The sequence below is a fragment of the Catharus ustulatus genome, chromosome 7 (assembly GCF_009819885.2).
Source record: "Catharus ustulatus isolate bCatUst1 chromosome 7, bCatUst1.pri.v2, whole genome shotgun sequence".
NCBI classification, from domain to species: domain Eukaryota; kingdom Metazoa; phylum Chordata; class Aves; order Passeriformes; family Turdidae; genus Catharus; species Catharus ustulatus.
In genome coordinates this window covers 32,373,630-32,388,733 of record NC_046227.1, presented here as the reverse complement: position 1 = coordinate 32,388,733, position 15,104 = coordinate 32,373,630, and the positions used below count along the sequence as shown (strand labels likewise).

The following is a 15,104-nucleotide window of genomic DNA, read 5'->3' as shown; positions in this document are numbered from 1 at the left end:
AAACTAGCATCCTACCCCTGGGTCAGTTGTTAGCATCGTGCTGTGTTTGATCCGTGTTTGATGCGGTTTAGTTGTGTTTTATTCTGGTTCATTGGTAGAACAATGCTGTGGCTACAAGTAATGATAAAAGGGGGAAAAAAGTTAAGGACAAGTAATTTTGGTAGGTGGTAGACAAGGAGTGGTACCAAGGCACAAGGAGGTTTGGGAGGCATTGCAAATTCGGGTTCTATGTCAGTTTTCTCATCTTCCCCATGAGAACAAAGTATTTATTCACCTACTGAATCTTGCAACAATAATGTAGAGTGGAAACTTGATTGGGATTTCTCTGCTACAAAACAACCTCCAGAAGGAGAGCAAGGACTCTGGAATATAGCTTGGCCAGTTTGCTTGGCCGCAGTCACCAACAATAATACAATTGTTCATTGTATTTTCAAAGCTTGACTTTGTCAGTGGCGATTTTACGGCTTTTCAAATAGTGAAAGTTATCAAATGACAAGGAAAGGTGGGCTTCACTTTGTGGTGCAGGTCTGATCCCTTTTAAATGATATTGCTTCAGAGTGAAAAATTCCAAGACAGGATGAAACATGAAGAAAACACAATCCTGTTCATGAATAAAAAAAGGCAGGTAGAGAAATGAATTACAGTAATTTCACGAATACAAGCCGCACCAATTTGACCAAAATTTTGGTGGAAACCCGGAAGTGCGGCCAATATTCCGGGGCGGCTAATACATTAACAAAATTCTAAAAGCTGCCAACACGGAAGTGAGAGCCCGCGGCAGCCCCAAGCCAAGCTGGAGCCCGGCCGGCCCCGGCTGAGGTGGGAAAGCCTGGCAGAGGCGGGGCCAGCAGTGTGGGGGCGGGCGGCAGAGCCCGGGCCAGCAGGGCGGGGGAGCCCGGGAGAACTGGGGCTAGCAGTGCAGGGGAGCATGGCAGAAGCAGGAAGGCCGGTGGGTGGGGCTGCCTGGCAGCGGGGGAAGCCCAGCAGAATCGGGGCCAGCAGCGTAGGGGAGCCCGGCGGTGCGTGGGCATGCAGTGCCGGCCAGGGCGAGGAAACACGGCGGCGGTGCAGATGGGAGGGGGCGGCCGGCGAGCCTGGCAGCGGCGGCAGTGCCTGGCCCGCCGGCAGGGCGACTACGTGAACGCAGCGGCGACGCGGCCGGCATGCTTGCCGGCGGCGGCAGCGGCTGGCCCGCCGGCAGGGCGAGTACGTAAACGCAGCGGCGGGGCGGTGCTGACGGGAGAGGGGGGCCAGTGAGCCCGGCGGCGGCTGCAGCACCACCCAGCCGGCCCCGTCGGCAACCATGAGCGGGCCGAGCCTTCCTGGCCCCGCCCCGAGCCAGTAAAGCCCGCTATGCCGCGATCCTGTTACTAATTGGCCAGTTTGTGAAAGCTGCGCACGGATTCTCGCGACGAACGAAAGTGCGGCTAATATTCGGGGTGCGGCTTATCTATTGACAAAGACAGCAACATTGTCGAGGCACCGGGGGTGCGGCTTATAATCTGTGCGGCTTGTATTCGTGAAACTACTGTAGTAACTTGGGAGCTTCATACCTACTGCATTTTGTTATGTAGGAAGTAATAATTTACTTAGAATAGGAAAGGTTTGGACTATTTGTCAGAGTTGACACTTTTTGATCACGTAAGAGCTGGCAGGGCAGGGCAGGTTGTGGGGCTGATTGAGACAGGACAGGACAGTGTCGGGGTGGATGGAGCCCTTCTCCTCCCCAGGGATCATGGGGATTAAGGTTTGCTGGGGCATTAGCTTCTGTTCAGATTGTTGGTGGCCTCTCAGGAGCTCGAGATCACCACCTGGCTATGTTTAAAAGTCTCTGTAGCCCAGCCCAAGAACTGGAGAAAGAGTCAGGAGTCGTTGCTTGCAGTTTCCGAGGTTGTTTATTTTATCTTATCTAACAAATTCTTTCCCTGAGCAGCCGAGGTCCGTTCAGCAGGTCAGCCCCAGGCACACTGCCTGCCTTCAGGGTGGTATTGTCTTTTTATACTACAAACTACATGAACATTATTTACAGTTATTTTCCAATACCTATCACTTATATTGTACAGTCCAGTTCTACTCTAAACCAATCCAAACGTGCCAGCATCACCCAGAAGATGGATGCTAAGAAGAAGGAGAATTCCTCCATCTTGACCCCAAACCCCTATTCTAAAAATCTTAATCTTACTTTTTCACCTTGTGATAATCTAACTTATACTCTACTTATTTTTTGTGACTTGTAACTCTTCATACAAAGGTGATAATTTTCCCCATGGGTTGAAATCAAAGGCACAGGGATCCTGGGCTCTGTGCCAAGCCTCCTGAGCCCTCTCCCAGGGTCTCAAGCCATCCAGGGCAGTCAGATGGATGTCCTGGGTTCCAAAATCAGATGATATTTCTAAGATATTTCTCATTCTTTTTGAGTCTTGACTGTGTTCTTTGTTAAAGATAAAATTAATTTTCATTATTAAAACAGTAAAATTACTATTTACCACTGGAAATACATCCTGATTCTGTACAGTTTAGGTCTTGGCAAATGGATATATTTCAGCACAATGTAACTTTATTCAGAAGCTAATTTAAGTGATATCTTTCTTTGTTAAATGGAGACGCAAAGCCCTATATCTGACAGCTTCTGAATCTCAGATTTCCAAATAAAAAGGAAGATCAAAGTTTGGGGAGCTGGAGTACACTGCTAGAGTTTTTGGGTTTATTATATCAATGTACAGTAGCATTACAAAAAGAACACTGAGAAAAATGGAGCCTTTAATGTACCCAGTGTAGTGGTGCTTGATCTGAGATGTGTTACCACATTGGGAAGAGTATCAGCATTTTTCCCAAATTAAGGGGTAGGGATTTGTGACTGAAATAATTTGCCTGCCTCTGTCCTGGTGGATGGGGAGAAGCTCAAGCAGCGCAGGTCTGTGGTGGAGCCCTGAGCTGTTCCTGTCACCTGATAAAGGGTTTCTTTTGTCTGGCAGTGAATGAGTTGAACCTGATGGGAAAGGAGAGTGAAGGAGAAATTGTGGTCTAAGGAGAGTTACTAATATGCAGAATTATTTAGCACATTTATGTTTTTCTTGGACTAAATGGGCTTTCCTCAAACTGTTGTTTTTTAGAACAAGCTTCTGCAATATCTACCAGTGATACTGAGATTTGAAATGTATCTTTCTTCCATCCACACACTGACTACTTGTGTGCTTGGCTCCATCTGGAAAGGATATAATTGAATCCTTGTTTGGCTTCTTTAATTATTTCTTTACAAAGTTCTTGGCTGGGAATTTTGCCACTGACAATACAAATATTCAAATCTAAGAGCATAAAATGTGCTTTCAAAGAGCATTTTTGTAAACCTTTTATCATTTGGGGATTTTTCAGAAGAGAACATGAGACCTTCTCAATGAATATGTTTTAATTTTTTAAATCCCCAGTGAAGATTTTGTTTCCTTGCAGGTTGGCTGTAGTTGCTAATTAACTTTGTTAATTAATCATGCTATAGGGATGAAACATGCTTCATTAAAAATAAATAAAACCATATAGCAACAAAGTGATGCTACTGTTTTTTCATATTTAAAAGCATAAATTAACAAACAAGATTAACTTTGAAGCTGCATGTCAAATGTTCTTTGCATTTGAAACATCTGAAAGGCTAAAGCAGCTAAAATATTATTATTTTTGCAGCTCAATCATAGTAAAATGTTTATTCAGTTGTAACACCATGTTAAAAATGGGGGCTGAGAATAGTCACTGAAGATGCCACTTTAATCAGAACTGACTGAGATGGTGGATAATAACCAGAGGGTTTATTTGGTCATCCTTAGACATGAAGATCCTTGTTTCTCTCCTGTTATGTATCTCATATGAAAAGTTCCAACACTGCAAATTAGTTTTAAATGCTGTTGGCTTGTACAGGGAGTTCCTTTTTCTTCCTTCTCCTACATGATATAGTCAGGTTTCTTTTCTATTTGCTGCTGTTGAAAAGTGGTTCTGTTCCTAACAGCAGCAATGCTATAAACAAAGTTTGAGAATGCCGGTCTTTGCTGTCCTTCACTGGGAAAATTGCTGAGAAAACCCTTTGGGAACATCAGCCAGGATCCTCACCCAGACAGGGGAGACCTGGCATTGCTGGAGGAGCCTTCTTTGTGAATGGACCTTGAGTGAAATTTATTCTGATAAAATTCCAGAAATGTACCACTAATTCCATGTGGATTTAACATGGAGAGAGGGAAGCAGGAAGATTCCTCAAGTGGAAGGCATAGCTAAATAAATCTCTCCAGACCACTGGCAGGAAGTGTATGGAGGAATGGTTTGTGAGGGGGTTTGTTTGTTTATTCTCCCCCCAACCCCCACATATTTTCTCATAAAATATCTTTAGGCATTTGTTTTGCAATTAAAAGGTCAAAACCTCCTCAAAGGGAATACTTGCTTTTTCCACTAGAACATATTAGGGCACTGAAGCAGTGCAAAAATGCGAGGGGCTATTTCCAGCAGATGAACTAAATCCTTAAAATAGGATTAACCAGTTTTGTAATTTGCCTGTGATAGTACCTGAGTAAGGGATGGGGGGAATGGTATGTGTCTTTTAGAAGATGCATTTAGGACACCTGTGTTAAGACTCTCAATGCTGGACTAATGCCACTTCTCAGTTTTCCATAATTTGTCACAAGTGCCAAAGAAGGTCTTGACACCATGCTGGAGAGCACAAACACAATTTCCACAGGGTGTGGCTGGATCATCTTTAACTTCTGCTGATATTCAGTGGTTTCAGCATCGTCCCTGTTTACAGATCAGCATTTTGGCAGTGCCTGGTGCTGATGTTGGCTGTGCTGGGAATGCTGAGGGGTGAGTGAGCACGTGGGGACAGGTGACCAGCACAGAGACTCAGCTGAAATACCTCAACTTGTGCTGAAATGGAGAGGGGGGCCTGGTGCACTGACCCAGGCATACACTGAGCTGTGGCTCAGTGACAGGAGTGCTGTCATTCCATAGGAATTAGCCAGGCATGTGCAGATTTTCCTCATGAGGAATGGTTCCTGAGAAGTGGTTTAAAGGCTACTTTTTTTTCTGCAAGTTTGGGAATAAAATAGCATAGAGCAGTTAGTTTTCCATGCTGGATGAGAGTGACCCAGACAGGAGTATTTTCAGAGCCTGGGTCCTACTTCTGCCCTGGCTTGGCACCTTTGCAGGTTTCTGGGGGATGGAATTTCCCCAGGCCATACGATGGGAAATTATCTTTCCTTTTCTATGTATGCTAATCACTACTTTTCATTCCTTTCTTACAACTTTTCAGTGTACTTGAAAATGTATTGTGGTTGCCAAATCCTTAATTAAACAAATTAATTATTAGTTGAGTCGAGCCAAACATTTGTCTAAGGATCTTATATGAAAAAAAGGCTAATTAAAAAATCTAATAATTCAGTAGCTGCAAAATGCATCACAGTGTGTTTGTATATAGAATAACTGATTTTAATTTCAATTTTATGCATGTATTTATTGGTGATGCAACAGCCTTCTGGCATGTGTTAAAATGGTGCAGAATAAAGCTGATGTGCAGGGCTATAGGAAAATAAATAACACAATCTGATTTGCACAGTCTGTTTCCATATCACTGGCATGATGAGCTACTTTGTTCTTTGAATGGAGCAAATGATGTTTGGATTCAGCTGATTTATTGACAGCTCTGTCAAACTGCCATGAAATGAAACAATAATGCTGCCACTGAATATTGTGGGGGAACCCGGGGAGGAGAGGGGGCCTGCTGGGGGTTACCCCAGCGATGTGCAGGAATGCTGCCCCCATGGGAAACCCGAGAGGAATGAACTACTACTGACAGGCTTTTCTTTCCTCAGGGAGAAGCTGTGTGTGGCTCGGCTGCAGAGGGAAGTTGCCCAGAGTAAAAGCGAAGGAGCCATGGTAAGCTGTGCCCACTCTCTGCTTTCCAGGTCTTGTCTCACTGCCTCAGGCACCTTTGGTCTGGCTGAAGGTGCTCACCACAGCAGCCAGGCTGTCTTGGACACAACAAAGGGTTGCCAATGATGTATTCATAAATGAGAGGAAACTCAAGCTTCCTTGGAAAAGCCATGGTAGAGGAAAGTTGCTTCATTTTTCTGCTGATGGTCCTTACTGGAATTAGAAGCAAGGCAAGCAAAGAAAGGCAATTTCAGATGAAAAAGCAGTAGATTTACTTGCCTGTTAAATCTTAGTCAACAACACAAAAATGAAAGAACACAAGCATGGAAGCTTAAAAAACCCCCTACAATCTGATAATTTTGCAAATCATGTAATGCTCCTTGTATCTTCATTTTTCATGTACCAATTCATGAGATTAGCCTAGTGAGCAAAAGATGAAATGGCAGATTTTTGGTTGACCACAAACCTCAATTTATAGAGTGAGACTTATCTCTTCAAAACAATTTTCTTTAGGAGCCAACATGTGCTGAGTGTGCTTAATTACTTAATATCTGAGGAACTGTTCCCATCTGTTAAGGAGTTTGTTTGTCCCTATCCTCAGATAAAATGTCTTAAACTTCCATGGGATAAAGCAGACCTGTTCAAAAACCTTAAACCCAAACTATCCCCTTGAACACACATGGATGTGCTGCTGATCTGAGTGAGTTGCACAGTTGGCTGTGAAAGACTTTGGTGGTCCCAAGTTTGTTTAACTTGGTGGGAGCAGCTGTAGAAGGTCTCTGGGGATGCTCCTTAAAATCCCACCTGCCTCCAGTGAGTGCCATTTATAAACCCTTTGTGATTAACACACTGAGGTGAGATTTGGAGGGTCCTAAGTGGCAGGTGGGAGGAACCAGCTCTGGGTTTATTGCTCTCACCACAGCCCCAGATGTGCCCAGCTCAGCTGTGGGAGCCCTCTCCCATCCCAACACCACCCCCATGTTCTTGCCCTTGGGGTCTGCAGCGTGGCTGGGTTGGCCACAAGGAGACTTTGAGATGGGGTTTAAGCAGTTGTGAAGCCTGGCCCATGGGTAATGTGTGAGAAAGGGCACAGAAGTCCTGGAGGAATTGAGGAACACACTTTTATCAGGTAAAGTTGCAATCCAAGAGTCTGTGACTGAGATAAAACTCCTGCTGCATCCAGGAGGAATCTTGCCTGAGGAAGAATGGCAAAGATCAGGCATTGGATTTGCAATTGCATTTTACTTTTCAGTGTAAATAAATGTCAAAATCTGGGAAGAGTTATTTACTCGATTTGAAATATTTCCTTTATTTTTTTAAAAACTAGCATTCCCTTGGAGGCATAGCAGTAATATAATATATTGAGTGTAAAATATACTTAGTGGGATAATCCAAGACTGTATGAAATGAGCAATACTGATTAACCTTCTAAAGCTGGTAAGGATTTTGGTATGTGCACCCACGTTTTGGTCTCTCTTGCCTGTCAGACACTTCTTATGCCTTTCACTCTGGGTTTGTGGATCACTTCTCTCTGCTAACCAGGGTGTAATTTTGTATAATTTGTTGAGAGGCCAAGTGCTGTAACCCATTAGGAGCTGACAGGTAGCTCTGCGGGGGTGCAGAGTACCCCCAAGGTAAATACTGGGTAGTTTTTCCCCTCTTCCCTGAGGGGTATTACGCACAATTATCCTGCAACTAGAGCCGAGAGCGAGCGCCTGTAGAGACGATTTCTTTGAAGCAGTTGATGTATGGAAAGTTCTTTGTGTCTCGGAGCTCAGAGCTGGTGATTTTAATATGAAACACAGCAGTCATTAATTAACATTAATGAACTTGCGGGGCTGTGAGCAGTGTGAGAGCAGTAAGGGTCCGGGGGCTGCAGTGTTTGAACCCAGGGGATGCCAGGGATTAGGAAAGCCGTGTTCGCAGGGCGAGGAGCCGCGGCTTGGGGCAGACACTTTACACAAACTCAGAGCGAAATTTCGGCCAGGGATTCTGAACGAGCCTTTGGCAAGCGGGGGCTCCCCCCCGAGCAGCCTGCCCGCAGGGTGCCCAGCCCATGTGCTGCTCTCTTTGGTGATGGACATCCCCCGGGGCCAGCAGGCTGGGCAGGGCCACCAGGCAGCCACAGTGCCCGAGGCTGTGCTGTCACCGCCTGCGACTCGGGATCAAAGCGGTGGCACCCCCGCAGCCTCCCTCAGAGCTTTATTTAATCACTCATTAGCTAGTCGCCTTTACTCGCTCCCATTTTCTGTTTGTTTGTTGTGCTGGTTAGATTGGCGTGAAGGTTGTCACGGAACCAGCTCGTTCATTTGGGAAGGGCACAGGTGACAGCACATGGCACCTTTAGTGGCACCTCCTGAACAGCATTTCTTGCAGTGTGAAGGAAGGCAGGGAGCACGGGGAGCTGTCCTGGGAACTGTGCAGGGCATCATGCAAGCCTTTGGCAGGATGGCACCTCATGTCATACCTGCTAGAGTTTTCTGCTTCTTTAAAAAAAAAAAAAAAAAAGATTGTTTGGGTTCTCTGTCACACACTCGTTGTAAGGGTGAGCAGTCAGAGAGCAGGGGATGTGTCCTGTCCCTGTGCTGGAAGGACAATGTGCAGGGATTTTCCCTGTGCTTCCCACTTGGGTTCACCCAGCACCCAGGAACCAGGACAGGTACCACATGTACATAAAACCAATGACTAATAAACACAAAACATGTGTTTATCAGCAAGTAGAAGCCACTTACACTGTGGTGTCTGCACATCTATAAACATCTGGTGAGTGACGATGAGTTGGATCTATACAAGGGAGGTTTTTCTGAGGCTGAAGATTAATCAGTGTGTGCTACCAGTGTGTGGGACCCACTGCGCTCCCCAAAAGAATTGGGCTTTTGATGTGTCCCAGAGTTACAGTTTTCCTGACTGATTTGTTACTGGAAGGTCCTGCAGAAGATGAAACGATGGCACTTCATTTCAAGATAAACGTTTATCACCAAAACCACACAAGTAATTTTGTAATATGTTTTCTTATATGTTTGTATGGAAAATCTGGTACCTCATACGTTGGATTATGTGGATTTATGACTTACTTTAATTATGAACTGAATAATTCAGGCTGAATACCTGACAATTGCTCAGATTTCTTCATTTTATGAACCGCCATCAGTAAATATTGATTGTTCACTATCAAAATATGGAATTACTGCCATTCCATCCCTTGAAGGTTCCAGCAACACTGTACCAGGATGGATGTTTGGCTCTTCCTGACGCTTCTGGTCTTTAATTTCTGAAGTGTGCATGTTCACAATTTTCTTAGTCATGTCTCTTCTGACGCATCAAGGATGACTTTGGATGGCTCCTTGTAAAGGAAATGGAGATTATCAGTTATCTGTGTATGCTCCTCACTGCATTTGATGGGGGTTGTGCAGGTGTCTGTAGTGACAGAGATCCTGTTATTAAAATAAGCAGCTTTCAAAGCAAATCACAAGTTTATTTCAAAACTTACTGAAGACTGAAAACCATGTTAGTTGACAAAGTATTTTTTATATATTTGAAGTGCATGAATTTATACCTTTGGACACAAAACATAACCAGAAATGAATACTTTCTGTGAAATTTTCTTAACAGTGAACAGCGCCAGGTTAGGAAAAATAAGAGAAAAATGTTGCCACACTTTAGAACTTTGTTGAGTTCTTGTGGCAGAGTAAGTGTTGTTTCAGCAGAAACTAGTATAAAAGCCTATAATGAACCAGAAGTATATACAATTACATTATGTTTTGATAACTTGGATAAGTTTAACAATTACCCAGAAAAAAGTTACATTTTTATTTGATACCTTTATTTGTATCTATGCTATACAGTTTGTTAGTTTGTTCTTTCCATCCAAGTCCTTTAGTTCAACTCTGTTTTCCATTAGTTCAGTGGCCTGTAACCTACATAAAAGAAATTGTACCACTCTGGCAATTTAGCTGTGAAGGTTAAAGAGGGATGCTACTGCCTTTTATATCTACATGGGTTTCACTTAGGGTGGGCCCTAGGCTCTGATTTACCATGTGTCCTGCTGCGTTTTTAAGTGATGCAAAGTGATTATCATGGGCTCTTCCTGGTACCCGTCTATTCCACACCTGCACCCTTTTGTTGAAAACACACCATGTTAAGTGAATGTGAGCTCCCCACTGAATAGGTTTCCGCCCTCCAGTAATCCTTCTGCATTAGATTGATTTATGAATGTATCAGATTCTTTGTTAGCATGTAAACCACTAATTAATTTAAAGCTCTCTGTGGAAAAATTAAAGCCCTGGTTAAGGCTTTCAACAGGCTCAGATGGTGCTAATAATGGAAAAACAAGTTATATTAATGAGTTTTGATGCGATCAGCACAATTCTTGCTTTACAAACAGTTTTTGCAGTAAAACAGTGGAGACTGCAAGTTTTTAAATAAAGAGTAGAAGAAATAAAAAAAAGAAAAGACATAAAAAAAACCTCGCAGAGTCAGTAACATGTCCCATTATTATAAGGAACTGAGTCACTTCTGCTTGTTCCAACTTTCTTAAATGTAACGGGTTTAGATAAATGTAACAGCCTCTTCAAAAACCACGGGAAGTGCAAACCACTCTTGTTTCCAGATTGAAACCTAAGTTGTAATCAGCTTTGAAAAGATCTGTCTCTTCTCATCAAGCGCTGCCAAACTGGAGCGTTCACATGGAGATGGATGTGTTGAAGTGCAGAAAAGGTCTTGACTGAAATTGCATTGAAGTCAGTTGAAAGTTTGACTGTGTTCTCAGTTTTCCCAAATTCCCAGGGTGTTTGTATGTAGGTTCAGTTGTTTGCTCAAGTTCAGGCTTTTAGCGTGGGTGCAGGTTTTTGGTGAGAAGAGAGAGATCATACCCAGCTCAATGGGGCTTTGTTGAGCTGAGTGAAATGAACGTAGAAAACAAAATCTTCATTTTTCATTTTTTATTATTTTTTTAAATCCCTTGTAGGAAGCAGAAAATGCACAAGTAGAGAGGCAGCCTGTGATTGTAGGAAATTGTGCCTCTCCTGGGAGCTGCATTTACCTCTCAGTGCTCAGCTCTCCCAGGGCACTGGGGCTCAGGCCACCACCAGCCCCGTGGTCAGCACAGCAGCTGCCATTAATGCTGCCCCATCAATCAGCCAGCAGGGTCAGCGTGCTCAGAGCCCCAGCTCCCAACATCTGCACTGTGTACCAGGCTTTTAGGGAGGAGGGCAATGCTGAGGTTGCTCTGCAGCCAGGGTGTCACAGATGGCAGCACAATGTCCTGCCAGGAGTGCAGAGCCGCTCGCTGTCACCCTGTGATGAATCCCTGCTGTCCCCTCTGGCCGGGGGAAGGCTGCTGTTGCAGAAGCACCCGGGTCATTTAAAAATAGAGGATATTTAGTAATAAATGAAGTGCTAAAGATGAGATACAAAAGGCTAAATGTTCTTTCCCACCTTCTGGGTCTTTACATTCTATGAAAGCATCTGTCTGTGCTTTAATTAGAAAGTAGTACAGAGAGAGGCAAAGTTGTTTTTTTGAAATGTCTCATTGAATATTAAATATCCTAAACCAGAAAAAAGCAATCTGACCCTTGTGCTACCCTCTCTGTGAAACTGTGTATTTTTGCACAGATAACCCTGCTGTCCTGCTCCATTCTCTCAGAAACTTCATCACACAGCCCTCATGGAAACTCAGTGACATTAGTAACGGCTTTAGCATCAATAATGATTATTGAAATTCTTTACAAGCCTGGTTTCGTGCTCCTGGACCTCATTAGTTTTTCATACTTCATTAGGCCAAATGTCCTCATTCACAACTTCGCGGTTTTGTCTTCACTGGTTTTAAAATAAAACCTTACATCCTGCGTACCTTTTGTTGTTCGCTTCAAATTTGCGAATAGGTGGACATTTTGAAATTCTGTATTTTAAAAGTATTATGAATTTGGGTACTCTCTATGATTTAAGGGCACAACTCTGGGGCGGTGAATGGGTTCCAGAGCGCAGTTTATCCCAGGGCTTCGGGGTGGGGAGTGATTCCCGTGGGTTTGTTCCAGAGTGCAGTTTATCCGCAGGGCTCCAGGATAGGGATTGAGTCCCGTGGATTTGAGGGCTGGGGCGGTGAATGGGTTCCAGGGCGCAGTTTATCCGCAGGGCTCTGGGCTGGGGATTGATTCCTGTGGATTTGAGGGCTGGAGCGGTGAATGGGTTCCAGGGTGCAGTTTATCCATAAGCAGGGCTCTGGGATGGGGAGAGATTCCCGTGGGATTGGCAGTTGGAGCGGTGAATGGGTTCCAGAGCGCAGTTTATCCGCAGGGCTCCGGGATGGGAGCAATTCCCGTAGATTTGGCGACTGGAGCGATGAATGGGTTCCAGAGTGCAGTTTATCCATAAGCAGGGCTCCGGGATGCGGAGCCATTCCCGTGGGATTTTTCCAGAGCGCAGTTTATCCTTAGGGCTCCGGGATGCGGAGCCATTCCCGTGGGTTTGTTCCAGAGCGCAGTTCATCCTTAGGGCTCCGGGATGCGGAGCATTCCCGTGGGTTTGAGCCTGGCTCGGGGCCGGGGCCAGGAGAGGGCGCTGCAGCCACGGGAAAGGCGCGCTGCGATTCCAAAGGCAGCGCTCGGAACTCGCCGTTCCGAAGGCAGCGGTGCCACCCGCAGCTTCGGTGGCACGGAAGGACCAGCGCTGTGTCCAGAGCAGCAGAAACAAGCTTTTCCCATTCAGCTGGAACTCACCGAAGTGGTGTCTCTCTCTTCAGCAAGTATTTAGTCAACGGAAAAAGAAAAGTCAAACAGAATTATGTAAAAATCACTGAACACGGGGGAAAAAAAACCAACATCAAAATGCATTTATATAAGGTTTGAAAGTAAAACAGAGGCAATGTGTAGAAAGCATGTCATCTTGGCTAAACTGCCCTCCAGTAGAAATTGCCATTTTTAGATAACAAAGGCAGGGGATGTGCAAGCACAGAAAGGGCACAGGCAGATCTCACAGCATCCATGGGTGTATGGAATATCAGAGTGGCACTTGGCTCCAGCGTGGAGCAAACCCTGCTTTATGACTGGGAGCAGATGGAACCTGCTCTAGGCAATATCTCACTGCCTAATGGGAGTGATGCACCCATGCACTAATAACAGTGAATTGCAGACATTTTCATATCAAAGGTTAAGCTCTGCAATCCTGAGCTCCTCCAGGCAATGGCAGGAGTTGACTCGAGTAAGCCAAACACTTGCTGGATTAATATTTTTGTAAGGGTGACCTGAATAGGGCCACCAATCTGCAGGCTGAAAAGGCAGAACATTTCTGGACTGCTTTTAGCTCATGCAAAAAAGGGATCTGAGGTAGGACTGGATTAGTCACAACATCTAAGCATGAGGAAGAGGAAAGGTGAATGTGTTCTCTGGGCCAACAGTTTTAATTTTATGCAAACTAGGAAGGTAAATTTATACAGACTAATAGTAGTGAAACTGCTGTGGTGTACTTGGTGTTGCAACTTTGTTCTTGAAGTACCTGGGGAAATTAGTGTGCTATAAGAAGTAAAAGAAGTTGCTAGATTTTTGTTGGGCTTGTTTTATTTGGTTTATTTTTTGGTGGCCAGTAGTTAAACTATTACAGTAGAATTTATAATACCAGCAATTGTTTCTGTAAAAGGTGTGTTTCCATTGTTAATTTTGGGAACATATAAAAATTCATTAATTTATCTTCTTAAGACTTCTTTTAATTTTATTTTTTTAATTAAAGGTTTTGGTTTTTTTCCCCTGCAAGGGGCAGTAAAGGTTACCAGGAGGGAGAGAAAGTTCCTGTGTAAGGAAGGACAAAATACCAAGGGTTGCTCAGTTGTGCTGCTTCTATTAATTTTCCATTTATTTAAATTCATGCAGTGTTCTTGGAGCTTGTTCTGTGAAGTCAGTGCTGACCCTTGGAATGAGTCAGCTCAAGCAGTGCTTTAAATTGCATGTGAAAGTACAAACTCCTTCCTGCAACAAGGCTTTGTTCAGCATCCAGCCCACGGAGCCCTGACCCATAACTGCTCCACAGCACCAAGAGAGCAGGGTAAGGTTCTTTTGGCTTGTCAGCTCGCTCTGGGCAGTGACACAACACAGGTATATAGAAAATAACCAGATGAGGGTGAATAAAACAGAGACAGCAGAGACTGGGAAAAACTCTTGGCCCGTTTCTGACCGCTGAACAATTTGCAGGTAGACAGGAAAACTATTTACAACTCCTCTGAAAAAGATTTGGACTTTATATTTTGGATAGTTTTTGTGCCATTAAGTTCCATGAGATTTTTGTTGTTTTTCTCTTGGCAGAGCATAATTGCATCTCTTCGCAGCTTCCCTCCAAGATTTAAAAGAAATATTAAAACATGGTAAGGAAGTAATGGCTTCCTGTACTAAACCTATTTAGCTTTGTATAAATTCATATAATTTGGACAACTGTGATCCTTGCTGTCCTTTCCCTCCCAACTCCAGTTCTCATACACTTTAATTCAGTTTTTGCTTTGTCAGGAATTTGCTTTTACATACTTTGTGTTTGTTTTGGCTCCGTGTCCATTGCATTGTGATAAGGCATCTTTTGATATTCTACAGGATCTTTCATAATGAAGATCTCATGACACAGTTTTCCAAGTCTGGAACTGGTGATCAGACTCGCTTGCATGTCCTGCAAGAGGAGACTGTCTAGACTGTGGGAATGACTGTGATGTTTGGATTGTGTTATTTCCATACCGCTTGGCATGATGCTCTCTCTAGTTAGTCTGCAAATTAATGAAAGTGCCAGGCCTGGTACAGGGCCTTACCTGGCTGTGAAGTGGCTTTTCTTCCTTCTCCAACTTACATGGAAAAGTTGTGCTTTCCATGTAGCACCTTGCTGTGTGACTGTAAATAACCAGGTGCTTAAAACCTCTCTTCACTGCATTCATTAATGGTCATGTTCTTTAACTCTGGTGTCCTACAAGGCCTGTAATTACCTTTGCCACCTAAATCCTTTATGATCTTGGAAAACATTTAGTTTCTGGTGTAAATAGCTAATTTGTAAAACAAGCTTTGTTCTGACTCTTCTGCTGTTTTCCTGTTTGCCTGTGTAGGTGGTGAACTCTTTGGGGAAGAGGCAGGGTCTTCTAAATAGTGCTGATTGATGCTTGGATCCTGGAGTGCTGGTGTGCCATGGACAGTCACAGCCCAGGGGCTTGGAATGAATAGTGAGAGGGGATTTGGCTC

The 15,104-nt window shown here is 44.1% G+C and overlaps 1 protein-coding gene across 8 annotated transcripts in view; it reads left to right on the top strand.

Moving 5' to 3' along the window:
- The window catches only part of NCKAP5 (NCK associated protein 5), a 380,845-nt gene that overhangs the window by 179,272 nt on the left and 186,469 nt on the right, over positions 1-15,104 (top strand). For all 8 annotated transcript variants that reach the window (XM_033064246.1, XM_033064245.1, XM_033064249.1 and 5 more), the window contains one exon: positions 5,844-5,907. In XM_033064246.1, coding sequence (XP_032920137.1) covers positions 5,844-5,907 — 64 coding nt within the window. The remainder of the gene's footprint in view (positions 1-5,843; positions 5,908-15,104) is intronic.